Raw genomic sequence first — 27965 nt, 5'->3', positions numbered from 1 at the left:
TTGAGAAGTCCTTACGATTAATAGGGTGGTCAGAATCAGTCATATGTTGGAATACCGCTGAATTTGGAACTGTTCTTGATCGTCTTCCTAAGTGAGGAGTGACACCTAAGTGTTCGCAACATCTGACATTAAAGTGACGTCGAGTCTTCCCGACGTACGTAGCTGCACAGCTACTACATTTGAATTGGTATATAATGTTAGATGCGAGATCACTAGGAATCATGTCTTTCACATGGAAACGAGATCCTATCCTTTCCAAAGTCGTGAAAGCAAATCTTAATTCTATAGAGGGAAATGCTTTTTTAATTGTTCTACGGATGTTGCGTCGGATTTGTACGCTGTGGTAACCAGTATATGGAAGTTTTATATAGATCTTTTCTTTGATTTCTTCTACTTTGCTGTTTGGTTGGAATTTGTTATTGAAAAAACGTCTGATGTATCTTTCTAAGAAGTTCAACGAAAAACCATGTTTACTTAAGATCACCTTTATGTTTTCTAACTCTTCATGTAGGAATTGCCAGGTTGAACAGATAGTGAAAGCGCGGTGAACAAGTATATTGATTAAACTTGTTTTGTATTTGTTGGGAATGAAGCTATCTGCGTTTATATACAGGCCGGTGAAGGTTGGTTTTCTGTATATTGAAGTGGAAAAACCTGAAGGTGATCTGAAGATGTTAATTCCTAAGAAGGGCAGATTTCCATTGACTCCAATTTCACTAGTAAATTTCATATTGTGGTGTTTCTGGTTGAGATAAGACATATAAACATAATGTTTATACGGAGTCCCAAAAGTGCACAAAACTGGCGACCAAATAAACTTTAAAATTATTTTAAAGCATCCGCTCAAGAAACTTATTATTCTGACGATGATTAAAGTAATAATTGAAACGTCACCATGAATTTTAATTTAGTTATTGACCAAACTTTCATCAAATTTGACCGGGACCACTTTTCCATAAGGAGTGTTGCCTGGTCCTTTGTCTTCTTGATGTTATCTAATTGTTAGACCGTATCTTGGCTATACATCGCTATTCTGTTCACCAGTCTCTGAAGATCTTCAATATTTTTGGCTAAAATGACAGTATCGTCCGCATATCTAATGTTGCTAATGGAAACTCAGTTTACCTTTATTCCAACTGTTTTACCCTCAAGACCTAACCCATTTCCGTGATTGTTACGTGTTGTGTCCATGAGATTTTCCTTATTCTTGGATAACACCACCTCTCAAACCTGGCAAGTCTTTTTTCAGTTCAAGGCTTTAACTCCATATAAAAGGACAGAGAATATATAACATCTCAATATTATTCTAATTTCTATTCCAGTTCCTCATTGCATAATACTATTTTCATCTTATTAAAAGCGCTTCCGGCCATCTCGATGCGTTGTTTTATTTCAAGGCCGCAATATTAACAGCCACTTTACACGATGCAAGTAATTGCACAATTTCTTGCTCAAGAACTTCTGCAATAAAGTTATTAGACGGTGCAAACAATTCCATAAACTGACATGAAATAGACAGAAACTTTGACAAAATAGCATACATTTTAGGTTATGTTTGTTTTTACAAATAATGTAATTTTTTGAGTAGATTTATCAGATATTAGATTAAAAGTGTTAGATTATAATTTGAGAAAATTATAATATTATGTATTAAGTATAACAAAATCAATTAATACCTAATCCAAGCATGTAATGCATATTATTAATTTATAAAAGGAAACAAGTTGTAAGAAATAAAATAGTTGTAAGAAAATCCCTATGTTGCATAAATTAAGTTATCCACCAGAATAATATGATCATTATCTGTGAAGCGTGAAATTGGTAAAAAGTTCCTCTAGTTTTCTTAAAAAATTGTTTGGTGTTTGGTTTGATATTTAGGATGACAGAATGTCAATGTCATCAAAATCTTTTATTTTTTGACAGCAGAAAAGTAAAAACAAACACTGTAGCCTTAAAAGTTACTAAAAATATAACTAAATTGCAGAAAAAATTGCATGAAAAATAGGACATGTTCTGTTTAGCAGAAGAAGTTGCTGCAAGAAGTTGCAGCTTTTCTGTGCAATTCGCGTATGACACGATGCAATTTCTAGTGCTGCAAGAAATTTTGCAATTAATTGCTCAATTAGTTGCTTCGTGTAAAGTGGCTATAATAATAACATCGATTTTATTTTAGATAAACCTTTATTTTTTTTATAAATATAAAAACATTTTATCGTATTACCAGACCATCAACAACAGACTAAAAAATAAAATTATATAAGAACCATACCATATAAAATATTGATACTAGTAACAACGAGTATTCTTATATTTTAACTACCACGCTCTACATTAAATAGTTATTGTTATTTTATTAATTTCGATATACATTAATATGCCAAATCCGCAAGAAAAAATTTCCTGTAGCTGGTTGTATAGCATTAATTGCAAAAAAAATTAAAATCCTTTATAAAAGGTATATACGGAAGATGATCTTTTCAAACCGAAAACGTTGTGCGATTTTGAAGTAACCCTTTAAGGGATTTTAATAAATATATACAATCCGACAAGCTATAGCTGGCGGGTGACCTTGCGCGAAAATACACAATGAGAAATACACCATACGAGAAGTCAGATTGTTCCTATTATAAAGGATATTAATAAATTTTTTATTAATATACATCCTTAAAATTTTAAATGTATCAGATACAAAGCTTTAAAGTTGAAATTTGTATACAAAAACTTATTTTAGTTTTAACCTTTTAATCTGTTCCCCTTGTTATTTTGCTTTGGCTTTAGATTATTATATTTCTATAATAAAATTTATCAAATTGTAACTTTATAAACGTCACATCTTTGTTATTATGTTATTTTCAAATAATTTATTCATTATTATTATTAATTTATTAATTTCTTAACTTCTTCTATTGTTTTTATTGGTTTAAATGGCGCCCAACGTGGGGCGCCATTTGACTATCACAGCTAACTAAAATATTATTTTACCATAGCATTTCAATTTTCTGTTGTAGTTTACCATGACAAAAAAAATGAGGGATAATACTGGTATATCGTTGTCGGTAGAATATAACAATACCTTCTATAGCCGTAAAATATTACTTAAATTAATACACGTTAACTGGACATATCACCCTGTGCTACCATTTTACTAAAGTGTCCTATTTTATTTTCCAGCAACTCCTTTGGAGTACCAAACTCTTTTATCTGTCCTCGATCCAGTACCAACACCTTATCACATTCTAATATAGACTGCAATCTATGAGCGATTGTGAGGACAGTACTATCAGAAAAGTTATGTTTAATAGTTTCTTGTATTAGATTTTCTGTTTCATGATCCATAGTAGATGTAGCTTCGTCTAAAATAACTATCTTCGATTTAATTAATATAGCTCGTGCTAAGCAAACCATTTGCTTTTGACCAAGGCTGAAATTAGAAGCATAACTGCTAACTTTGATATCTAAATTTGTTATAGAAGTCTTTAGATTGGCTTTTTCTAAAGCTTCCCAAAGATCTTTTTCTTGAAACTCACCAAATGGATCTAAATTAGATCGAATAGTACCAGAAAAGAGAATAGGATCTTGCGGGATAATTGCTAGATGTTTTCGTAAATGTTTTAAGGGTAGTAGCTTTATATCAACTCCATCGATGGTTATTTTACCGTCTACTTCATAGAGTCTAAATATTGTGGATATTATGGAGGACTTCCCAGCCCCTGTTCGGCCTACTATTCCAATTTTTTCTTTCGCCTGAACTTGAAAACTCAAATTGTTCAAAATTCTTTGAGTAGAATTATAAGATAAACTAACATTTTGGAAACTTATGGTTCCGTCTTTAGGCCAATGTTTTGGTACGCTGCCTTGTGTTGTTTCAGACTTTAATCCGGTATATTCCAGGGCTCGTTCAGTAGCTGTCATTAAAGTTTCCAAATCAGCCCAACATCTCACTGCTCCTTGTATTAGAGCACCTAAATATATCACTTGGGTCAAGGCTAAACCAATGCTTCCAGCTGTGGCATCTAGAAATAGATTATAAAAAAAGTCATATTTTAGATACATACATACATCAAATAATGTTTTTCATCCTTTCAGATAACATCTAATTATGAAATAAATAAATGACATACAAACTCTATTTAACAAGATATGTAAAAACTACAAACGTGCTAGAACTCTGGAACCAAAGTAGAACTAATCCAGTGTTTAAAATGAAAAACAGGCCACAAAATTATAGACAGATAAGCTTATTAAGCACAGTCTCAAAGCTATTTACAAAAATTTTGGTAGAAGAAGTGTCACAGAGTGGCATTCATCAGAACAACAAGGATTCCGAAACAATAGATCTACCTCAGATGCAATATCAGACAAATAGTCCAAAAAGCTATTGAATATAATAAAGTTGCCTGGAAATAAGAATACAATCCTGATTTATGTTTCGTTTCGAATAATAACAACTGCCAACCCATAGCAATTTTACGAAAAGTCCTTTTGATAGGGGAGCCCAAGGGGGATTTTTGCAGTTAAGCGCGTCAGATTATTACATGGGGAGAAACCTTGTACCCTGAAAATGTACCTCTACCATATATTGGCTCTTAATGCAGGGGAGTTCGTTAAGGAGGGACCGAAAAAAAATCTATCCTTAGAAAAACTCAAAATTGTCAGATTAAGATAAGTTAAGTACATGCAAAACAGTCTATATTTCAAAAATCTGACGATTTGAGCGGGGCGTAAGGAAATGGGTGAGTCCCAAAGTTTTACAAGAAAAAAGCGAATATTTCGCGAATTGAATGACAGATCGAAAAACTAAAAAATACGTGCTTAATATTTTTCCAAATCTATCGAATGATACCAAATACGACTTCAAACGGAGTGGGGTGGGGGGTAAATTTAAGATTTTAAATACGAATCCCGCGATATTTCGCGAAATGAACATCAGATCGAAAAACTGAAAAACACACTTATTTAATATTTTTGAAAAATCTATCGATTGGCACCAAACACAATCCCCACGGAAGTGGGGTGGGGGTTACTTTAAAATCTTAAATGGGAGCCGCCCTCATTTCTTATTGCAGGTTCGGATTCCTTACGTAAAAATAAGTAACTTTTATTCGAGACATTTTTTCGAATTATGGATAGATGGCGCTATAATCTAAAAAACGAATATTGAAAATGGAAAATTAAATTAAAAATGAAGTCCCCACTAAAATGGAAAACTTTACTTAACTTTTTTTGGTTTTAGGACCTACTCTTCACAACCCAATAGGTCCCCATAACGCTCGAGTGACTGCACATTTAGCATACTTTGCTCCCCTACCATTTCTAACTTTCCATACAGTCAGCATCGACCAGTTATAGTTGAAGCAGTTACATAAATACCTCTAATTACTTCCATTTCACGACTAAGATGGATTCTCAAAAGACTCAATTGGACCAAATCCTTCATAGAACTAGATAAATGCTTAGGATAGATACCCTCAATAGTGAAAACAACAAAACATTTGTTTCAGCTGTAATAAGCACTGCTAAGACATGCATACCCAGAGGCTACTGAAAGGAATATATTCCTAGATGGACAATGAATAGCCAAGAGATTTACCAAGTTTTTCTGGAAACCGGTGACCAAGCAGTAACAGGGAGCTACCCCACAGCGTAGATTAAGCGAGACAGGAAAAACAAGATCTTAAATCCTTTAAAGCTAGCGCCACGGAAACAAAACATTATTATGACAACAGAATATAACAAACGTTCTTAAGGTGATACAGTAGCGATCAACAGGTAGCCAAAACGCGTTCCAAGATTGCGGTTATAATTTTGAATATTTTTTCGAGATATTTGGCACACGTATTCGTAATATAATAAAGAATGGCGGTACAGAGGCAATTTGAAAAATATATTAATATGTGGAAATTACTCTGTAATTAAATACAATATTAAAAAACGAGCCTGTACCGCCATTAAGAATAACAAAAAAATACATTTTCTTCAAATAAATTTTTTATCCGATGCCTAGATTTTGTGTCATTTTGGAACTACTAATGAAATAAAAAATTTTAGTAGTTCCAAAATGAAACAAAATCTAGGCATCGGATAAAAAAGTTTATTTGAAGAAAGTGTATTTTTTTTGTTCTTCTTAATGCCGGTACAGGCTCGTTTTTTTAATATTGTATTTAATTACAGAGTAATTTCCACATATTAATATATTTTCAAATTGGGCGCTGTACCGCCATTCTTTATTATATTACGAATACGTGTGCCAAATATCTCGAAAAAATATTCAAAATTACAGCCGCAGTCTTGGAACGCGATTTCGCTACCTGTTGATCGCTACTGTTTCCTCTTAAGGATCATAAACTTTTCCAATAATTTAAAAAGAAACTTGTTAAATGTTACCTGTTTCAAAAAGAACGAAACTACAAATGACCAGCGTCACCATAACACCAGCCAACATGCTCATGTAGAATCCCATTCCGAACTTGAAACACAGTAGACTGTAGTGGGCCGAAGTGAAAACGTCTTGATGCCTCTCGTACTCATCGATGATCATATTTTCTGCTTTATAGGCTCTAACAGTGGTAACACCTTCCAGAGCAGCATTTAAATGACCTATCATTGGACTTCTTGCTAAAAAATGTTTAGTTATATGATGATACATTAAAATTATCTACTATATCTAATGGTAATAAGCCACTATTTTATTTAAACATACATTATATTTCACGTTTTGATTTCAATCCCGGAAATCAACTGGATTCCTCACACCCTACCAGTCGGGCGTACTCACATATGATGTTCACGTTCGTATTACTTGTCCTGTTTACCCGTACAAGATGTACCCTCCACTCCTTGTTGAAAATAATATCTACTACAGTTCTGCCATGACCGTTTAAACTGCTATATATATTAACTTGCATCCAACTCCAAGACTCTCAGAGGCAGGGTAGGAACGAGGAAATCAGAAGAAGGACAGGCGTCAGAGATGTCATAGAGCGAATAGCATGGTTGAAGTGGAATTGGGCAGGCCATGTAGCAAGAATTAAGGACAGGAGGTGGACCCAAAAAATTACAGTGGGTTAACCACGAGCAAACAAAAGTAGAGGTATACTACCTACACGATGGACAGAACGTCAAAAGGGTTGCTGGGAATTGGTTGCAGAAAGCCCAAGACCGACAGAACTGGAAGAAATAAGGGGAAGCATATGTGTAACTTTGGATGAAGAAGGCTGGACAATGGTGATGATGATCCATCTCCAACATATCTCGACTTATTACCTTTCCAACGAGTTTCTTGCACAAAGTACCTACACCTCTGTATGAAATCGGCGAGCTTTCTTCTTTTACCTATCATACTTTCGACGTTAAGCACTACAATTCTGATGACTAGCTTTTTTGTCCCTTTCCGTTCTCTAAGGGGTAGCCCTAGTTCACTTTTCGCAGGGGTCAGGCAAGGCCGCAACTGCACGTTGCTTACGGGCAACACCCTAGCCCTTAAACTCTTTTCCATATCCCTTCCTTTCATTGTCTTGCAAGCTTTTACAAACCCTCCTTTATACGGGCTTGGGACCGGCACTGATATTTAGTTTACACCTAATTAAATATTTCTACAAAAGACTGTTGAAAAATATTTTTTAAACTTACTTGAAGCTTCAAGTCTTCGCAAATTTCTGGTTATTGGAAGATATAGCTTTAAAAATAATAACATTACTCCAAACGTTACTGATATATAAAAGAAAAAATATGGATTTACTGTCATAAGTAAAGTAGCAGCTGCACCAACATTGATTGCTACCTGAAAAATAAAATTATTTCAATAAAGATTAAAGATAGGTTCAGTTAAGTGATAAAGTTTTATATGATTCATCATAATCTTGTACGCGTCCACTGCTGGACATAGGTCTCCCTCAGCTCTTTCCATCTGTCTCTGTTTTGTGCGGCTTGCATCCAGTTACCGATAACATGCTTCAGATCATCTGGTTGACGGACGTACTCTGCTCCGTAGTGCTTCTTCCCGTGGCCTTCACTCGACAATACGTTTTGTTCATGGGTTGTCTGACAATCTGGCGACAATAAATGTTAAAGATAGGTTCATCATCATCATCATCATTGGCTCTACAACCCCTGGTGAGTCTTGGCCTGTTCTAGAATCAGCTTCCATTCCTTCGTCTTGGTTTTCCAATTTCGTACTGTTAATTCTCGTAAGTCATCTTCCGCTTGGTCCTTAAATCGTGCTCTGGGCCTGCCTCTTCACCTTACTTCATCCGGTATTTGGTTATAAAACTTATAAATGTCTTTCGATGGCTAATTTCATATGACATATTTATGATCCATTCTGTCTAAGTGTCCTAGCCACCGTATAGAAATATTGAAAATACAAGGGCATTCACCAATCTCATCTTGATATTTTGAGAGATAGATTTGCCTTTTTTTATTTTAATTAGGCGACTGACTCATCGCATTTTTTGCCATACCAATACGCCTCCGAACTTCTGCTTCACAGTTACCATCGTTAGTTATACTAGACCCGAGATGGACAAAGGTGTTTACTATTTGGTATTCCTGTAACATATTAGTCAGTTAAATATTGTCGAATCTGTCGACCACCATTATTTTTGTCTTAGCTGTATTGATTTTCAAACCAACTTTATTGCTCTCGTACTCAACTCTTCGCAGGAGATCAAGCATTTCTTGCTCATTTGCTGCTATAAGTGTAGTGCCATCAGCAATTTTTAAATTTGAGATTTTCCTACCAGCTACTGTTACTCCACCGGACCATCCTTCTAAAGCCATGTTCATCATAAATGTTGAATAAGTCAGGTAACAACACGCATCCTTGTCTAACACCTCTCTCGGTCTTGAATTGGTCTGAGAACTTCTGATCTAGTCGTACTGTCGCTATATTAGACTGGTACAGATTTTTAATAAGTGTCACCAGGCGCACTGGTGTGCCCATTTCTATTAAAATGGACCACAGATTTATCAAACTTACACAATCAAATGCCTTTTGGTAGTCAACGAAGCATATAATCATAGGTACTTGAAATTCTCTAGACTTTTCAATGAGTTGTATCAGGTTCAGAATTTGTTCCCGTGTACCTTTACCCTTTACAAATCACCCCATATACTAGACTAGCTATAAAGGCGGTTAAGCTCAAAATTATAGCATCTACCCCATAATCCGTTTTCCTGCACGCCTTTACAAATGTCTGAGGATTTTACGTTAAAAACAGCCTAACCGTTCTTCATCACTCTTTGTTATCGTCCACGTTTCTGACGCGTAAGTCGGCGAACACAGTGGAGGTGGTTTCCGCTTACGGTTAAACCGCGCGGACCCGCTTTTAAACGTTTTCAAAATGAATGCACGTCTTTAAATGTACACGAACATAGTCAAAGCAGGTTCGCGCGGGCCAACCGCTTTAACCCGCCTGGCCGCTTTTACTCGAAAGAGAATTTAGTTTTTTCCGCGCGGTTTTAATGTTTACTCGATTGAGAATTTAGTTTATTCCCTCTTTTTGTCGCGCAAGTTCTGTGATTTTACAATGAATATGTAAATATGTATTTATGTAAATTACACCAGTTTTTAGTTAAACGATACTCCACTTTCTCCAAAATATAATTAAAAGTCTCTTGAGTCATTCTCATATACTGGAAGAATCGTTCATTATCTTCTTTTAATTTTTGAACTAGATGATGATATTCTCTATAAATTAATCTTTCTCGATTAATAGGATGTACACCAACTCTCTTTCTTTTCAGTTTAGTCAAAACAGAATCTAAAGCAATTATATCGTCATCGGAAGACGACATTTTGCTACAAGTAGTAGACGCAACTGACAAATTTGAACGATCTCTCTCGCTTTTACCCGCGCGCGAGAACCGCGCGGTTTGCACGTAAGCGGAAACCGCTTCCATTATGTGTGCCGCCACTAGTGAGGACGGGCTTGATTAGAGTTCTGTATGTCAATATTTTCGTTCTTTTTGTGACTGTTTTATGTTAAGCTATATACTTAGTTTTATTAGTATTAACGTGTAGCCCCATTCTTTTCGCTGCTGTTTCCAATGACGCGAACGAATGGACCAGGTCCGCCTTTCTTCTTGCTTTAAGGTGATACAGTAGCGATCAACAGGTAGCCAAAACGCGTTCCAAGATTGCGGCTGTAATTTTGAATATTTTTTCGAGATATTTGGCACACGTATTCGTAATATAATAAAGAATGGCGGTACAGAGCCCAATTTGAAAAATATATTAATATGTGGAAATTAGTCTGTAATTAAATATAATATTAAAAAACGAGCCTGTACCGCCATTAAGAAGAACAAAAAAATACACTTTCTTCAAATAAACTTTTTTATCCGATGCCTAGATTTTGTGTCATTTTGGAACTACTAAAATTTTTTATTTCATTAGTAGTTCCAAAATGACACAAAATCTAGGCATCGGATAAAAAAGTTTATTTGAAGAAAGTGTATTTTTTTGTTCTTCTTAATGGCGGTACAGGCTCGTTTTTTTAATATTATAATTAATTACAGAGTAATTTCCACATATTAATATATTTTTCAAATTCGGCTCTGTACCGCCATTCTTTATTATATTACGAATACGTGTGCCAAATATCTCGAAAAAATATTCAAAATTACAGCAGCAATCTTGGAACGCGTTTTGGCTACCTGTTGATCGCTACTGTATCACCTTAAAGATAGATTCAGTTAAAAGATAAAGTATTATATAATCATAGTTCTTGCAAATGGATACTTACCTCTAGACAATTTAACAACTGAAAGGGTAAATTCTCATCAACATTAATCACATCCTGGGAAAACCTGTTTAATATATTACCAATAAAGTGTGTATCGAAGAAAGCCATCACTGAATGTAGTACATTCTTTATCATCGCTTTATGTATATTTATCGATGCCCTTTTGCAAAAGTCTAGAAAAGCGAAGGTTTTGAGTAGTTCTAGAACTAAGGAGAGTATTACCATCACGGTATACATTTGGAATGTAGAAGCAGCTTGAACTTCAGCTTGTGTTAGGTTTGTAGATAGTTGGGTTATATTTTGGCCAATAATGTTAGATATGTTGGCTTTTATGTTAAGAACTTTCTGTTTATCATCGCTCCTAAAATCAATAATTTATTTTTCTAAATCTAACAATTTTCGCTATAACAAGTTACATAAACTAAACTCATTTATCTAATCATGCATAGGCACAGTAAGAACACCAACATAAACGCCCAAATTACAATAAGCGATACACCGGTAGAAAGAGTGAAGAAAATATGCTATTTGGGCTGAAAATATTAAGGATACTTGGGATCGTAGTTTAACGGTCTTAGGAAGATTGTCTCCAACTTATCTATAAGTTAAAAGGGGTAGTTCCTTGGGTTGGCTGTATAGCATACAAGAATAAAAAACCGCTAAACGCCGTAAAAATGAGTGGCGTATAAAATATTCCAGCTACAAAAGATCTGATATGAATGTTACGTGGCGCGAAAATGGATTTTCATTTGATGCAAAACAAAATTTTAGTTTTATTTTAAAATATTTTTCAATAATATTTGCTAAATTTGAAGTAAACGCGCCACAAAAGAGTAATTTTGATACAGTTTGAATTTTGAAACTCTTTTGTGGCGCGTTTACTTCAAATTTAGCAAATATTATGGAAAAATATTTTAAAATAAAACTAAAATTTTGTTTTGCATCAAATGAAAATCCATTTTCGCGCCACGTAACATTCATATCAGATCTTTTGTAGCTGGAATATTTTATGCGCCACTCATTTTTACGGCGTTTAGCGGTTTTTTATTCTTGTATCAGGAGTTTTTCAAAGGTATTTATAAATTAAATGTATGAAGTTGAATGCAATGTTCCTCTATTACACGTCAAGCTTTATAAATTGTCACCTTTGTTGCATTATCTCCCAAATGATCTAGTGTCCATCGAATATACACTAGATTTTTTTCTATTCGAAATAGATTGAAAAAAAAATATATTGAGATGGCCGGTAAATGAAGTCGGATTGCCCGTTGCCAGATCAAATTTAGCGTCGTAACCACTACAACTACATAAACCATTTGGGAAATAATCGTTAATTGGATTATACTTTTGTATCTTAATAACTTCTAAACGGCTTAACCGATTTTGATCAGTAAACATGAGTTTGAAACGTATTAATCAGTATTATCTGATGGATCTAAGGTCAAGTATGATAACTGAAGCTATTACAGGAATTATTGAGCTTTCGAAACCTTTTTTCCGACAAGAAATAGATTTTATCATATTTATGAAGCCTATAACCTAAAAATTCGAATTTTCCCGGATATGAGGTATACATCGTTAGATTCGTCTTGAGTCCTTCTACAAACGCTAAGTTATTGGCGCAATTCGTACGTTGAAATGTTGAGTAATTGTCGAAAAACCAAAATTTTCAAAGTTTAGTTTTTCAGTTTTTCGGCTATACTGAGCCGTGTATATGTCTGATCCTGACGGCTTAAACACCATTTGAAAGCTTAAGTTAACACTATTGATTTGATGTATTTGCGGTTCTCCTGCCTCTTCGTGATCCGAATATATATACCCCCAAAAAATATGCCGTTTTGTACCTACCAAGTCCTATAGCTGGCTTATGGGTGGTCAAAAGTAACAAACTACACCGGTTCTAAATCGGCCCTGACCCCCTCTTTAAACACAGAGAAAAATATCAAATCGGTTTAACTTTCAAACACACATACATACATATCCACAAATATTTTCTCTTTTTTAAATAAAAATTGAGTCACATTTCTAAGCTCTATAACTTTTGAATGGTATAACCGATTTTCAAAATTAGACATGCGCTGGAAAGGTAATGATCAGTTCTATTAGAAGCCGCAAAGGTTGGACAAATTTTTAAACTTTTTGGGAGTTTTGGTGACGAGAACGAAAAAGAGACCCTAAATAGGAAGGGCCGTAAAATCTACACCCTTGGACCAAAATCGATGGTTGACATATAAATGGGTGAGTCTTTTCTGAACTTTAAGATGGGAGTTGGCCCAATTTTTAATTCAGTCAGATTTAGAAAATCGAAAATTTTTTGTATATATAGTGTCGCGTGTAGGGTGGTGTGGGTGTGCGCCACTGGCGAGAACTGCCGTTCTCTGGTAATGTTCAAAATTAGACATGCGTTGGAAAGGTAATGATCAGTACAGTTAGAAGCCGCAAAAGTCGGACTTAAATTTTCGAATTTTTTGGGAGTTTTGGGGACCAGAACGAAAAACAACCCTAAATAGGAAGGGCCGTAAAATCGATACCCTTAGACCAAAATGGATGGTTGACATATGAATGGGTGAATCTTTTTCTGAACTTAAAGACGGGAGTTGGCAAAATTTTCAATTCAGTCATATTTAGAAAATTGAAAATTTCGTATATATAATAGTGTCGCGTGTAGGGGGTGTATTTCTGCGCCACTGGCGAGGACTGCCATTATCTGGTAATCTTTCCGATATAAAACTAACAGCTTCGATAACTAATAAATCGAAAAATATTAATTTTATCAAAAAAATGTATAATGAACATTTTTTGCTTATAATTAATATTTTTACCAGCATTTGCGGTCAAAATATAAAAAAAAATTTCCACCCTCGAGATGATATGGCAACCACCCCATGGTAAAAGCGTCTTTCGGCATCATATAGATTTTGATCCTTGGACTATCCACTACTTATTGTCAAATTTTTAAGCAAATCGATCCATTCTGTAAAAATTGCGAAGTAAAAAATTTCAGTTCCTGGACTAATTATACTTTTGGAGCTCTATAACTTCTGAACAACTTACATAAACAACTTACATAAACATGAATTTGAAACGTATTGACAAGTAGTATCTGATGCATCCAAGATCGAGTATGATAACTGAACGTATTACAGGAATTATTGAGCTTGAAAAACCGTTTTTCCCATAAGAAATAGATTTGATCATACTTATGAAGCCTATAACTTAAAAATTCGAATTTTCCCAGATATAAGGTATACACCGTTAGACGCGTCCTGAGTCCTTCTACAAACGCTCAGTTATTGGCGAAATTCGTAGGTTTAAATTTTGAGTAATTGTCGAAAAACCAAAATTTTCAAAGTTTAATTTTTCAGTTTTTTTGGCTATGGTGAGCACTGCGTATGTCTCAGCTTGATCGCTTAGCTCAAAAGCTTTTGAAAGCTTTGCTAAGCATTTGAAAGCTTAACTCAACCCTATTGATTGGTGTATTTGCGGTTTTCCTGTCTTTCCTTGAACCTAAGATATATACGCCCAAAAAATATGCTATTTTGTATTTACCTAGTCCTCTAGCTAACTTACGGGTAGTCAGAAGTCAAAAATTAGACCGGTTCTGAATCGGCCCTCACACCCTCTTGAAACACAGAAAAAAAAATTCAGATCGGTTTAACTTTTCCACACACATACATACATAGGTACATACATATCCACAAACATTTTCCATTTTTTAAATAAAAATTGAGTCATATTTCTGAGCTCGATAACTTGTGAATGGTATAACCGATTTTCAAAATTAAACATGCGTTGGAAAGGTAATGATCTATGCTATCAGAAGCCGCAAAGTTCGGGCTTAAATTTTTGAAATTTTTGGGAGTTTTGGGGACGAGAACGAAAAACAGGCTTTAAATGGGAAGGGCCGTAAAATCCACACCCTTAGACCAAAATGAAGAAGTAACATATAGATGGACGAGTCTTTTCCTAAACTTTAAGATGGGATTTGGCCCAATTTTCAATTCAGTCAGGTTTAGAAAATCGAAAATTTCGTGTATATATAGTGTCGCTTGTAGGGGTGTTGTGCGCCACTGGTGAGAACTGCCGTTCTCTGTGGATAGTTAAACAAACTCTAACATGAAGTAAAACCACTTCTATGTAATAGGGGTACATTCCATGCCAAATCACTCAGGCAAAAAATTTTGGATTTCCGATTTGTCTGAAAATTGGTATATAGCTTTTGCGGGACGTAAAAATAAGATATTTAAGGTCAATAAATCTTCTTCTTTTTTTTCTCAAAATGTTATTTTAAGCTATTTTACAGTGATTTGGTGTTTATTTAAACAAATTTGCATTTTCTATCGTAAAGTATCAATGAAAAACATAATATTTTAATAGAAGGGACTCAAGAATGTCATTATATGGCATTATAACGCGTTATTTTGATTCAAAACAAGTTTTTGATCAAATTTTATAGTGTAGAAAACTTTAAAATACCGTTTTTTACATTTTCCTCCATTGGCAAAATACATCATCATCGATTTGGCCGAAAATTTGCTCACAGATACCCAAAATATAGGACTTTAAGTGGTTAGAAGGATTTGAATTATATTACAATACCAAAAAAGTTACATGCACTAATATCAGACTCAAAAGTATATTAGTCCAATTGGGATAGCATTTTATTTTTCTAATCTTTAGGGGAATCAATAGTAGTCTAAATTTAAAATCACGAATTAATTCCTCCGTTACCTTAGCCCGCCATCTTGATTTTAAAGGAGAACCTGTTTTGCTAAATATATCCGCCATTTTTAACTTTTCGACAAAAATGTTAGGAACTGAAATTGTTCCAAATAAATCGTATTGACAATTATTACAATTTCTTTTTAACAGTTTTTGTCGTGAGGTCGATATTTTCGAGTTAATTGTACTTACAGTAGACGCCTATATTTTTGACTATGATATTGCATGTAAGTTTTTTGGTATTGTAATATAATTCAAATCCTTCTAACCTCTTAAAGTCCTATGTTTTGGCTATCTGTGGACAAATTTTCAGCCAAATCGATTATGACGTATTTTGGGAATGAAGAAAAATGTAAAAAAGGGTATTTTAACGTTTTCTACACTATAAAATTTGATCAAAAACTTGTTTTGAATCAAAGTATCTTGTTATAATGCCATTTAATGACATTTCTGAGCCCTTTCTATTAAAATATTATGTTTTCCATTGATACTTTACAATAGAAAATGCAAATTTGTTTAAATAAACACCAAGTCACTGTAAAATCGCATAAATATTTTGAGAAAAAAAGAAGAAGAAGACTTTTGACTTTAATTATCTTATTTTTACGTCCAGCAGAAGCTATATACCAATTTTCAGATAAATCGGAGATCCAAATTTTTTTTTGCTCCAAAATTGAGTGATTTGAAATGGAATCAATGTCTATTAAGCTAGAAAGACCATTTCATAAGGGAGCTATGAGACATACCCAATATTTTTTTGCTATTTTATTGCTAATTTATTACGCAAATTAAAAATTTATTGCTTCATCCCCTTCAGAGAAACAGGTGGCCATTCCAGCTTAATATTAAGCTAGAAAGGCCAACATTCATATATCCGGAACGAAAGCAGAGAGAGAGTTGCTTCCGGTAGCCTATTTTATTGCTAATTAATTGCTAATTTATTACGCAAAACAAAAATTTATTGCTTCATCCCCTTCAGAGAAACAGGTGGCCATTCAAGCTTAATATTAAGCTAGAAAGGCCAACATTCATATATCCGGAACGAAAGTAGATAGAGAGTTGCTTCCAGTGGCCTATTTTATTGCTAATTAATTGCTGAAAGATTGAGTTTACAAGAATTTACAAACTCACCCCCTTCAACCCCTACCGATATCATCATTCCCCGGAATCCACAAAAAGTGAAAATAACCAGTTTAAAGAGCTAAAACCAAGTACGTATTTTTTGCTTATTCATTGCTACAGGTCTAATCCAAAAATGAATTTTTTGCTTCCTCCCCTAACGAGCCACAATGGCTACTGCGGTTTAATACTTAAGGCTACAATACTCAACACTCCTATTTCTGGAAAGAAAGTAGATAGAGAGTAGCTTTCGGCGGTATATTTTATTGCTAATTAATTGCTGAAAGATTGGTTATACCAGAATTTACAAACCCATCCCCTCCAACCCCTACCATTATCATCGCTCAACGGATTTCACAGAAAGTGAAAATTACCAGTTTAAAAATCTAAGACCAAGTGGGTATTTTTTTCCTAAGCAACTGCTGCAGGTCTACGCCAAATTCGATTTTATCGCTTCATCCCCTAACCAGTAAAAATGGCTACTGCGGTTGAATACTTAAGCTACAACACTCAATTCTTCTATTTCAGTAACGAAAGTAGATAGAGGGTCGCTTCCAGCGGCATATTTTATTGCTAATTAATTTCTGAAAGATATGGTATACAACAATTTAAAAACTCACCCCCTCCAACCCCCACCGTTATCATCATTCCCCGGATTTCACAGAAAGTCAAAATTACTAGTTTAAAAACCTATGACCAAGTGAGTATTTTTTTCCTAAACAACTGCTGCAGGTCTACGCCAAAAACGATTGTATTGCTTCATCCCCTAACGAGCAACAATGGCTACTGCGGTTGAATACTTAAACTACAACACTCAATTCTCCTGTTTCAGTAACGAAAGCAGATAGAGCGTCGCTTCCGGCGGCCTATTTTATTGCTAATTAATTGCTTGTTTATTACGCAAATTACAAATGTATAGCTTCAACCCCTTCGGAGAAACAGGTGGCTATTCTAGCTTAATATTAAGCTAGAAGAGCCAACATTCATATTTCTGGAACAAAAGTAGATAGAGGGTAGCTTCCAGCGGCATATTTTTTTGCTAATTAATTGCTGAAAGATTGGGTATGCAATAATTTACAAACTCACCCCCTTCAACCCCTACCGTTATCATCATTCCTCGGAATCCACAAAAAGTGAAAATAACCAGTTTAAAGACCTAAAACCAAGTGGATATTTTTTGCTTATTAATTGTTACAGGTCTACGCGAAAAAGGAATTATTTGCTTCATCCCCGTAACGACCAACAATGGCTACTGCGGTTTAATACTTAAGCTACAATACCCAACACTAATATTTCAGGAACGAAAGTTGATAAAGAGTCGCTTGCGGCGCTATATTTTATTGCCAATTAATTACTGAAAGGTGGGGTATAGAAGCATTTACAGACACTCCCTCTCCAACCCCTACTGTTATTTTCATCCCCTTAATTTCACAAAATGTGAAAATACTCAGTTTAGAGATTTAAATCAAGTGTGCATTTTTTTGCTAATTAATTGCTGCAGGTCTACGCCAAAAATGAATTTTTTGCTTCATCCCCTTACGAGCAAGAATGGCTACTGCAGTTTTATAATAAACCCACAGTACCCAACACTCATATTTCATTTATAATTTTCTTAAATGCTCATTAAGAATATCTGTACAGTTCAATATTGATTTGTAGAGTTTTTTATACTTTAGAGTCTATGTTAAATTGTCGATATCCATTATCACATATCTGTAGCACGTGACCCAATGCTCAGATTTTGTATATCGTTTTTTAATAACTAAATGGTAATATTATCAGATTCTCTAAAATCTGTACATTTAAAATAAAGTATGCAACGTCCTTAAAAAACGAATATACTAAGACAATTGACCATAATTTTTGCATTTATGCGTGCTAATAATAAGCTGCGAAAGAATTTAAGCATAGGTACCAAAAAATTAAAGCAAGTGTTGTTTATTTAATTTTAATTTATTTTATCTTTAATGTACATTAATAATCTGAGCGCTATTTTTTTTTGTTTCTTTAACAAAAAATGATTTTTCTAGTAAATCATCGAAGCCCATCCAAGATGTGTTTCCTCTTCGATAGGTATAGGTTATGTAGTGAACACCTCGATTTTCATTAAAATCAGACAAACTGGTTCCTTCTACACCAGTGTATCCGATAGCACCCATTAATACTAGCTGATGATCGTCGTCATGAAGTATGTTTAAATTTTTATGGAGTGTCTTTAATGGTATGGTTTTAATTTCTTCATGTTCATTACAGACTTGAAAAACCACAACATCCCCTGCAATGAATGTAAATTAATTAACTTTTGTTTTTTATAAAATACCTGTAGAGAATTTGGAATGAAATTCAGTACAAAAAAGACAAAAAGGGTGACCTAAACAGAAGTGTGAAGGTCAATGTCGACAAAACATTGACCTTCACACTGTGACAAAACAAAGATCTGGAAGGAGTGAAGGAGTAACAAGAATAACGTGCCTTGGAAGCAACCTTGATGAAACTTTGTACCACTCACTGGAAGTAAGAACACATCTGGAAAAGGAACGTACAGTGTTTTACGAAATGCAAAAAGTTCTATGCAACCTCCAGCTGGATATCTCATTGAGAACTAGAATACATAAGTGCTATGTTTTCTACATCTTCCTCTATGGGGTTGAAGCCTGGACAATGATAGAAGTAACACAAAAAAAATCCAAGCATTCGAACTCTGGTGCTACCGTAAAATGCCCAGAATGTCCTACATGAGCCATACGACAAATGCGGAAGTCTTTCGGAGGGTGAACAAGGAAACAGAGCTTATGCTTATAAGAAAAAAACAGAAAATACAATTTTTTTTTATCGTAAGAAATCAAAAGTATGAACTGCTCCAACTTAACGAAAATAATCGAAAGCAAAATCAATAGCAAAAGGGTACCAGGAAGAAGACGCAACTCTTGGCTTAAAAACCTACGACAATGGACGAATATGACCTCCACAGAACTATTCAGGATGGCTGCAAATAAGATTAAATGGGAAAATGTAATGGTCAACGTCCTTAAGGATAAGGCACCGTAAGGAGAAGATAAAATATATGAGTAATTCCACATAAATTCTCTATATTTCTGTCACAGATTGTGGATTTTTTGAAATTTAGGGGCATGCTTCTGAAACCACTTTTTGTTCGTTCTTTAGGACCTGAAAGTCAAGCTGTTTTGGGAATTGAAATCGAAACTTATGTCATATGTCCGAATTATCTTTCCTATCCTTGTTTGCATTCATTAAATGCTATTTTGTAAATTGTTTGGTACAATATATCAACACTGTCGATGTAAACTTGCACGTTAAAGCAGATGGCCTAACAGAATTTGTCTAAAGTCCAAAGTAACGTTCCTATTACCTATTTTTAAAAAAGAGACAAGTGTATTTTAGCATGTTTTTAAAGCGAAGGAACATTCCTACTAGCTATTTTTGAACAAGCGTATTTTAGAATTTTTTGCGTTTTTCTGTACTCCGACTATAATTTCAACACAAAAAAAGATACAAGAAACATTTCCATATGGCATAAACAGAATTTAGCTAAAACCGTAAGGAACTATCCTACAAGCTATTTTTTAATGAGAGATTAGAGTATTTTAGTATGTTTTTTTTTTCATTTTTATGCATTTATTTGTACTCGGGCCATAATTACAACGATAAAAAAGTAACAGGTCGGTAACATTTTCGATGTAAAATTTTACACTGAAAAACGTGATACTAACAGAATTTAGCTAAAGCCTGAAGGAACTTTCCTATAACCAATTTTGGAAGGAGAGATTAGAGACAAGTGTAGTTTAGCATCATTTTTCATTTTTATGTATTTATTTGCACTCTGTCCATAATATCAACCCTAAAAAAAGGATCAGGTAACATTTTGGATTTAATATTGCAGGATAAAGAAGATGACGCTAATAGAATAATTAATACAATGCTCGTAGGAACATTCATATAAGCTATTTTTAAAATAGATGTTAGTGGATTTTTTCTACAATCCATCTTCATGTGCCGTTCTCGTGATGAATTGATTTAAAAATAATACTTTTATAATTAAAAGTAATATAAGAGAATACCCTTACTGTTCTTAATATTGTATTCAGCTAAAAATCTCAAACTAAATCACCACCAAAATGGCTCATCAAAACGGATTGTAGAAAAAGTAATTAAGCTTAAAAAACATCTTAAAATCCACTAATCTCTCCTTCCAAAATTGGTTATAGGAAAGTCCCTTCAGGCTTTAGCTAAATTCTGTTAGTATCATGTTTTTCAGTGTAAAATTTTACATCGAAAATATTACCGACCTGTTACTTTTTATCGTTGTAATAATTATGACCAGAGTACCTACAAATAAATGCATAAAAATGAAAAAAAAAACATGCTAAAATACTCTAATCTCTCATTAAAAAATAGCTTATAGGATAGTTCCTTACGGTTTTAGGTAAATTCTGTTTATGCCATATGGAAATGTTTCTTGTATCTTCTTTTTGTGTTGAAATTAGAGTCGGAGTGCAGAAAAACGCAAAAAATTCTAAAATACACTTGTTCAAAAATAGCTAGTAGGAATGTTCCTTTGCTTTAAAAACATGCTAAAATACACATGTCTCTTTTTCAAAAATAGGTAATAGGAACGTTACTTTGGACTTTAGACAAATTATGTTAAGGCCATCTTCTTTAGCGTGCAAGTTTACATCGAGAGTGTTGATATGTTGTACCAAACAATTTACAAAATAGCATTTAATGAATGCAAACAAGGATAGGAAAGATAATTCGGACAGATTTCGACATAAGTTTCAATTTCAATTTCCAAAAAAGCTTGAATTTCAGGTCCTAAAGAACGAACAAAAAGTGGTTTCAGAAGCATGCCTCTAAATTTCAAAAAATACAGAAACTGTGACAGAAATATAGAGAATTTATGTGGAATTACTCATATATTTTATCTTCTTCTTACGGTGCCTTATCCTTAAGGACGTTGACCATTACATTTAACCATTTAATCTTATTTGCAGCCATCCTGGATAGTTCTATGGAGGTCATATTTGTCCATTGTCCGTTTTTTTTTATTATAATCATAAGCTCTGTTTCCTTGTTCATCCTCCGAAAGACTTCCGCATTTGTCGTATGGCTCATGTAGGACATTCTGAGCATTTTACGGTAGCACCAGAGTTCGAATGCTTGGATTTTTTTTGTGTTACTTCTGTCATTGTCCAGGCTTCAACCCCATAGAGGAATATGAAGAAAACATACCACTTATGTATTCTAGTTCTCAATGAGATATCCAGCTGGAGGTTGCATAGAACTTTTTGCATTTTGTAAAACACTGTACGTTCCTTTTCCAGATGTGTTCTTACTTCCAGTGAGTGGTACAAAGTTTCATCAAGGTTGCTTCCAAGGTACGTTATTCTTGTTACTCCTTCACTCCTTCCAGATCTGTTTCGTCGACATTGACCTTCACACTTCTGTTTAAGTGCTTGCTAATGACCACCATTTTTGTCTTTTTTGTACTCAATTTCATTCCAAATTCTCTAGAGGTATTTTATAAAAAACAAAAGTTAATTAATTTACATTCATTGCAGGGGATGTTGTGGTTTTTCAAGTCTATAATGAACATGAAGAAATTAAAACCATACCATTAAAGACACTCCATAAAAATTTAAACATACCCCACGACGACGATCATCAGCTAGTAATAATGGGTGCTATCGGATACACTGGTGTAGGGTCTCTGAAGGGGTTAGTCCTGTCGCCAGGGGGGGTACAACGGCCTTCTTAATTCAGATGGACTTACCCAAGTTTTTTTTATGTATTTTGACCCGTAGAACACGAATTTTTTGGGTAACAGTTGATCCGGATGTCGATAAGATTGTTATAAACAAAGAAGTTGAGGAATTACATAACAGCGATTTCTCGCAAAACAAAACATTTTTTTGTATTTTTTGGGTCATTCTAACCAAAAAATGTTCCTACAAGTTTTTTCGTAGGATGCATAGTTTTCGAGATAAACGCGGTTGAACTTTCAAAAAATGGAAAAATTGCAATTTTTGAACCCGAATAACGTTTGAATAAAAAATAAAATAGCAATTCTGTTTACCGCCTTTAAAAGTTTTAGTCAAATTATATCTGTTTTGAATATTTGCATTGCTAAAAATTTATTTTTTGATTGTTAAAAAAAGCTATAAACACATACTGTTTCCCGTGCCTAATACATGCGTTTTAATGCATGCTACTTAGAAATAGCCCCGCTTGCACTTTTACCTCCTCTACGTACTCGTTTGATTTTAAATGAGAAATCATTGAAACATCACTCAAGCACTAGGTGTTTATAGCTTTGTTTTAACAATAAAATAATACATTTTTGGCAATACAAATAATTAAAACCGATATAATTTCACTTGAACTTTCAAATGCGGTAAGCAGAATTGCTATTTTATTTTTCAATCAAAAGTTTTTCGGGTTCAAAAATTCCAATTTTTCGATTTTCTGAAAGTTCAACCGCGTATATCTCGAAAACTATGCATCCTACGAAAAAATTTGTAGGAACATTTTTCGGTTAAAATGGACCAAAAAATACAAAAAAATGTTTTGTTTTGCGAGAAGTCGCTGTTATGTGATTCCTCAACTTCTTGGTTTATAACAATCTTATCGACATCCGGATCAACTGTTACCCAAAAAATTCGTGTTCTACAGGTCAAAATACATAAAAGAAACTTGGGTAAGTCCATCTGAATACAGGAGGCCGTTGTACCCCCCCTGGCGACAGGACTAGGTTGAAGAAATACATTTTTATTTTTCCTAATAAATTAGCAATTAATCAGCAACAAAAAAGGCCACCGGAAGCAACTCTCTATCTACTTTCGTTCCGGATATATGCATGTTGGCTATTCTAGCTTAATATTAAGCTGAAATAGTCACCTGTTTCTCTGAAGGGGTTGAAGCAATAAATTTTTATTTGTTTGTCTGATTTAATGAAAATCGAGGTGGTCACTGCATAACCTATACCTATCGAAGAGGAAACACATCTTGGATGGGCTTCGATGATTTACTAGAAAAATCATTTTTTGTTAAAGAAACAAAAAATAGCATCCAGATTACTAATGTACATTAAAGATAAAATAAACTAAATTTAAATAAACAACACTTGCTTTAATTTTTTGAAACCTATGCTTAAATTCTTTCGCAGCTTATTATTAGCACGCATAAGTGCAATAGTATATTGTGCAACAAGTGCAGAAAGGTACTAATTTCTCACGAGTTTGAAAAGTTGCGGTACGAGCGCAAGCGAGTGCCGCAATTCAAACGAGTGAGAAATTACCTTTCTGCACGTGTTTCACACTATACTTTTTCTACAAGCACATTTTTTCCTAAAAATAAAAATCACAATTTCCAAACGACGATTAATTATAATAGGTACCTATGTGATAAATTTTAAACTGTATTTAATTAATACCTACTAATCAATTTAAATTCCTTATACCTAAATAAATTGCACAGAAATCAGTTAAAAAATTAATGCACTGCCTTAATTTGTTTAAATTTAAACAATTATTACACATTATTGACATTATATTTATGCAGTCACGGATTTACACAAAACCTACTTCATTCGACGTCTCTTGCACAGGTTGCTAAATCCTTATTGGTTATTTGATAATTATAAAATGTTTAATAAGAATAAAATTGTAAAATAAAACAGTTGTAACATCCATAATTTAGTTTCTATGCTATAGTTAAATATAATAATTGTCTTATAGGTTATATATTTGTCTAAAGTTTAACCACGGATGTAAACAGAATATAACGTTACTCAGAATGCGGTAGTCCACGGATGTAAACAGAATATAACGTTACTCAGAATGAGGTAGTCAACTGTGCAGAAAAGAACTTTGCGGCACAGAAACGTCACTTTGCGGCACAGAAACGTCACTTTTCTGCACACTAATGTCAAATATCTTATACTGTGAGAAAGTATCAAGTTTGCTAACATAAAACCGTGCAGAAAAGTGCACTTTGAATAGTGGTTGTAGAAAAAAATTATAGTCAACTCTCTTAGTAAATTCGTTTTTTAAGGACGTTGCATACTTACCCTCTATCTACTTTTGTTCCGGAAATCTGAATGTTGGCTATTCTAGTTTAATATTAAGCTGGAATAGCCACCTGTTTCTCTGAAGGGGTTGAAGAAATACATTTTTATTTTTCCTAATAAATTAGCAATTAATTAGCAACAAAAAATGCCACCGGAAGCAACTCTATCTACTTTCGTTCCGGATATATGCATGTTGGCTATTCTAGCTTAATATTAAGCTGAAATAGTCACCTGTTTCTCTGAAGGGGTTGAAGCAATAAATTTTATTTTGCATAATATAGCAATAAAATAGGCCGCAGAAGCTACCAGCTATCTGCTTTCGCCCCTGAAATAGGAGGGTTGAGTGTTGTAGCTTAAGTATTCAACTGCAGTAGCCGTTGTTGCCCTTCAGGGGATGAAGCAAAAAAAGCGTTTTTGGGTAGACCTGCAGCAGTTACTTAGGAAAAAAATACCCACTTGGTCTAAGGTTTTTAACTGGTAATTTTCACTTTCTGTGAAATCCGGGGAATGATAACGACTGGGTTGGGCGGTGAGTTTGTCAATTGTTATATACAACATATTTCAGCAATTAACTAGCAATAAAATATGCCGCTGGAAGCGACCCTCTATCTGCTTTCGTTTCTGAAATATGTAGGAGTGTTGGGCATTGTAGCTTAAGTATTAAACCGCAATAGCCACTGTTGCTCGTTAGGGGATGAAGCAAAAAATTCGTTTTTGGCGTAGACCTGCGTAGAAGTTAATTAATTAGAAAAAATACCCACTTGGTTTTAAGTCTTTAAACTGGTTATTTTCACTCTTTGTGAAATCCGGGGAACGATGATAACGGTAGGGGTTGGAGGGGGTAAGTTTACAAATTCTGGTATACTCCGCCCTTCAGCAATTAATTAAAAATAAAATATGCCGCCAGAAGCGACCCTCTATCTGCTTTCTTTCCTGAAATAGGACTGTTGGGTATTGTAACCTCAAGTATTAAATCGTAGCATTAACATTGTGGCTCGTTAGGGGATGAAGAAAAACATTCATTTTTGGCTTAAAACTGTAGCAATTAATAAGCAAAAAATACCCGCTTCCCTCTATCTACTTTTGTTCCGGAAATGTGAATGTTGGCTATTCTAGCTTAATATTAAGCTGGAATAGCCACCTGTTCTCTGAAGGGGTTAAAGCTATAAATTTGTAATTTGCGTAATAAATAAGCAATTAGTTAGCAATAAAATAGGCCGCCGGAAGCGACGCTCTATCTGCTTTCGTTACTGAGACAGGAGAATTGAGTGTTGTAGTTTAAGTATTCAACAGCAGTAGCCATTGTTGCTCGTTAAGGGATGAAGCAATACAATCGTTTTTGGCGTAGACCTGCAGCTGTTGCTTACGAAAAAATACCCACTTGGTCATAGGTTTTTAAACTAGTAATTTTGACTTTCTGTGAAATCTGGGGAATGATGACAACGGTGGGGGTTGGAGGGGGTGAGTTTGCAAATTGTTGTATACCATATATTTCAGAAATTAATTAGCAATAAAATATGCCGCTGGAAACGACCCTCTATCCGCTTTCGTTCTTGAAATAGGAGTGTTGGGTATTGTAGCTTAAAAATTAAACCGCAGTAGCCATTGTTTCCCGTTAGGGGATGAAGCAAAAAATTGGTTTTTGGCGTAGACCTGCAGCCGTTAATTAGAAAAAAATACCCACTTGGTTTTAAGTTTTTAACCTGATTATTTTCACGCTTTGTGAAATCCGTGGAACGATGATAACGGTAGGGGTTGGAGGGGGTGAGTTTGTAAATACTGGTATAACCCATCTTTCAGCAATTAATTAAAAATTAAATATTCCGCCAGAAGCGACCCTCTATCTGCTTTCTTTCCTGAAATAGGAGTGTTGAGTATTGCAGCCTTAAGTATTAAACCGCTGCAGCCATTGTGGCTCGTTAGGGGAGGAAGCAAAACATTCATTTTTGGCTTAGACATGTAGTAATTAATGAGCAAAAAATACGTACTTGGTTTTAGCTCTTTAAACTGATTATTTTCACTTTTTGTGGATTCCGGGGAATGATCATAACGGTAGGGGTTGAAGGGGGTGAGTTTGTAAATTCTTGCAAACTCAATCTTTCAGCAATTAATTAGCAATAAAATATGCCGCCCGAAGCTACCCTATATCTACTTTCGTTCCGGAAATATGAATGTTGGCTATTCTTGCTTAATATTAAGCTAAAATGGCCACCTGTGTCTCTGAAGGGGTTGAAGCAATACATTTTTGTTTTACGTAATAAATTAGCAATTAATTAGTAATAAAATAGGCGACCGGAAGAAACTCTCTATCTACTTTCGTTCCGGATATATGAATGTTGGCCTTTCTAGCTTAATATTAAGCTGGAATGGCCACCTGTTTTTCTGAAGGGTATGAAGCAATAAATTTTTGTTTTGCGTAATAAATTAGCAATTAATTAGCAATAAAATAGGCCACCGGAAGCAACTCTCTATCTACTTTCGTTCCGGATATATGAATGTTGGCCTTTCTAGCTTAATATTAAGCTGGAATGGCCACCAGTTTCTCTGAAGGGGATGAAGCAATAAATTTTTGTTTTGTGTAATAAATTAGCAATTAATTAGCAATAAAATAGACTACCGGAAGCAACTCTCTATCTACTTTCGTTCCGGATATATGAATGTTGGCCTTTCTAGCTTAATATTAAGCTGGAATGGCCACCAGTTTCTCTGAAGGGGATGAAGAAATACATTTTTGTTTTGCGTAATAAATTAGCAATTAATTAGCAATAAAATAGACCACCGGAAGCAACTCTCTATCTACTTTCGTTCCGGATATATGAATGTTGGCCTTTCTAGCTTAATATTAAGCTGGAATGGCCACCTGTTTCTCTGAAGGGGATGAAGCAATAAATTTTTTTAGCTTTCTAGCTTAATAGACTTATGGAATCACCCAGGTATATTTACTAAAATTTTAAACAATCCCAATGGATTGAATAAAATAGGTTCATTCAGAACGTTTTCGGACCTATTAGTCCATCATCACTGAATCTAAAATATAATAAGTAAACCCACTATTAAAATTGAAAAGTTGGTTGAAATTATGAAAGTCAAAAAAAATTGTGGTTATGATTACTTACTCATATATACTTGCTAACTAGTCTGTATCCCGAATAAAGTACGTGCCTCCTAGTGGCGGGATACGGGCAACAATACATTGGCTTATAGGGCAGTCCTTATAGTAGGGATCCTGGCCTATACAGAAAAATGCAGGCGGGTGTGGGGTAATACTGCACTTTGGTTGCATTTGTGGTGTA

The 27965-nt window shown here is 34.4% G+C and overlaps 1 protein-coding gene across 2 annotated transcripts in view; it reads right to left on the bottom strand.

The window, feature by feature from the left end:
• Positions 1 to 2162: 2162 nt before the first annotated feature.
• Positions 2163 to 27965, bottom strand: part of LOC114333771 (ATP-binding cassette sub-family C member 4) — a 73384-nt gene continuing 47581 nt past the window's right edge. For both annotated transcript variants that reach the window (XM_050644087.1, XM_050644091.1), the window contains exons 8-11: positions 10746 to 11106; positions 7630 to 7780; positions 6385 to 6615; positions 2163 to 4013 (exon numbers count right to left, since the gene is read on the bottom strand). In XM_050644087.1, the coding sequence (XP_050500044.1) occupies positions 3112 to 4013; positions 6385 to 6615; positions 7630 to 7780; positions 10746 to 11106 (1645 nt within the window). In that variant the 3' untranslated portion in view covers positions 2163 to 3111. The remainder of the gene's footprint in view (positions 4014 to 6384; positions 6616 to 7629; positions 7781 to 10745; positions 11107 to 27965) is intronic.

The sequence above is a fragment of the Diabrotica virgifera genome, chromosome 1 (genome assembly GCF_917563875.1).
Source record: "Diabrotica virgifera virgifera chromosome 1, PGI_DIABVI_V3a".
Lineage (NCBI taxonomy): Eukaryota > Metazoa > Arthropoda > Insecta > Coleoptera > Chrysomelidae > Diabrotica > Diabrotica virgifera.
Note: the sequence above shows the minus strand (reverse complement) of the source record. Positions and strands in the feature narration are given on the sequence as shown.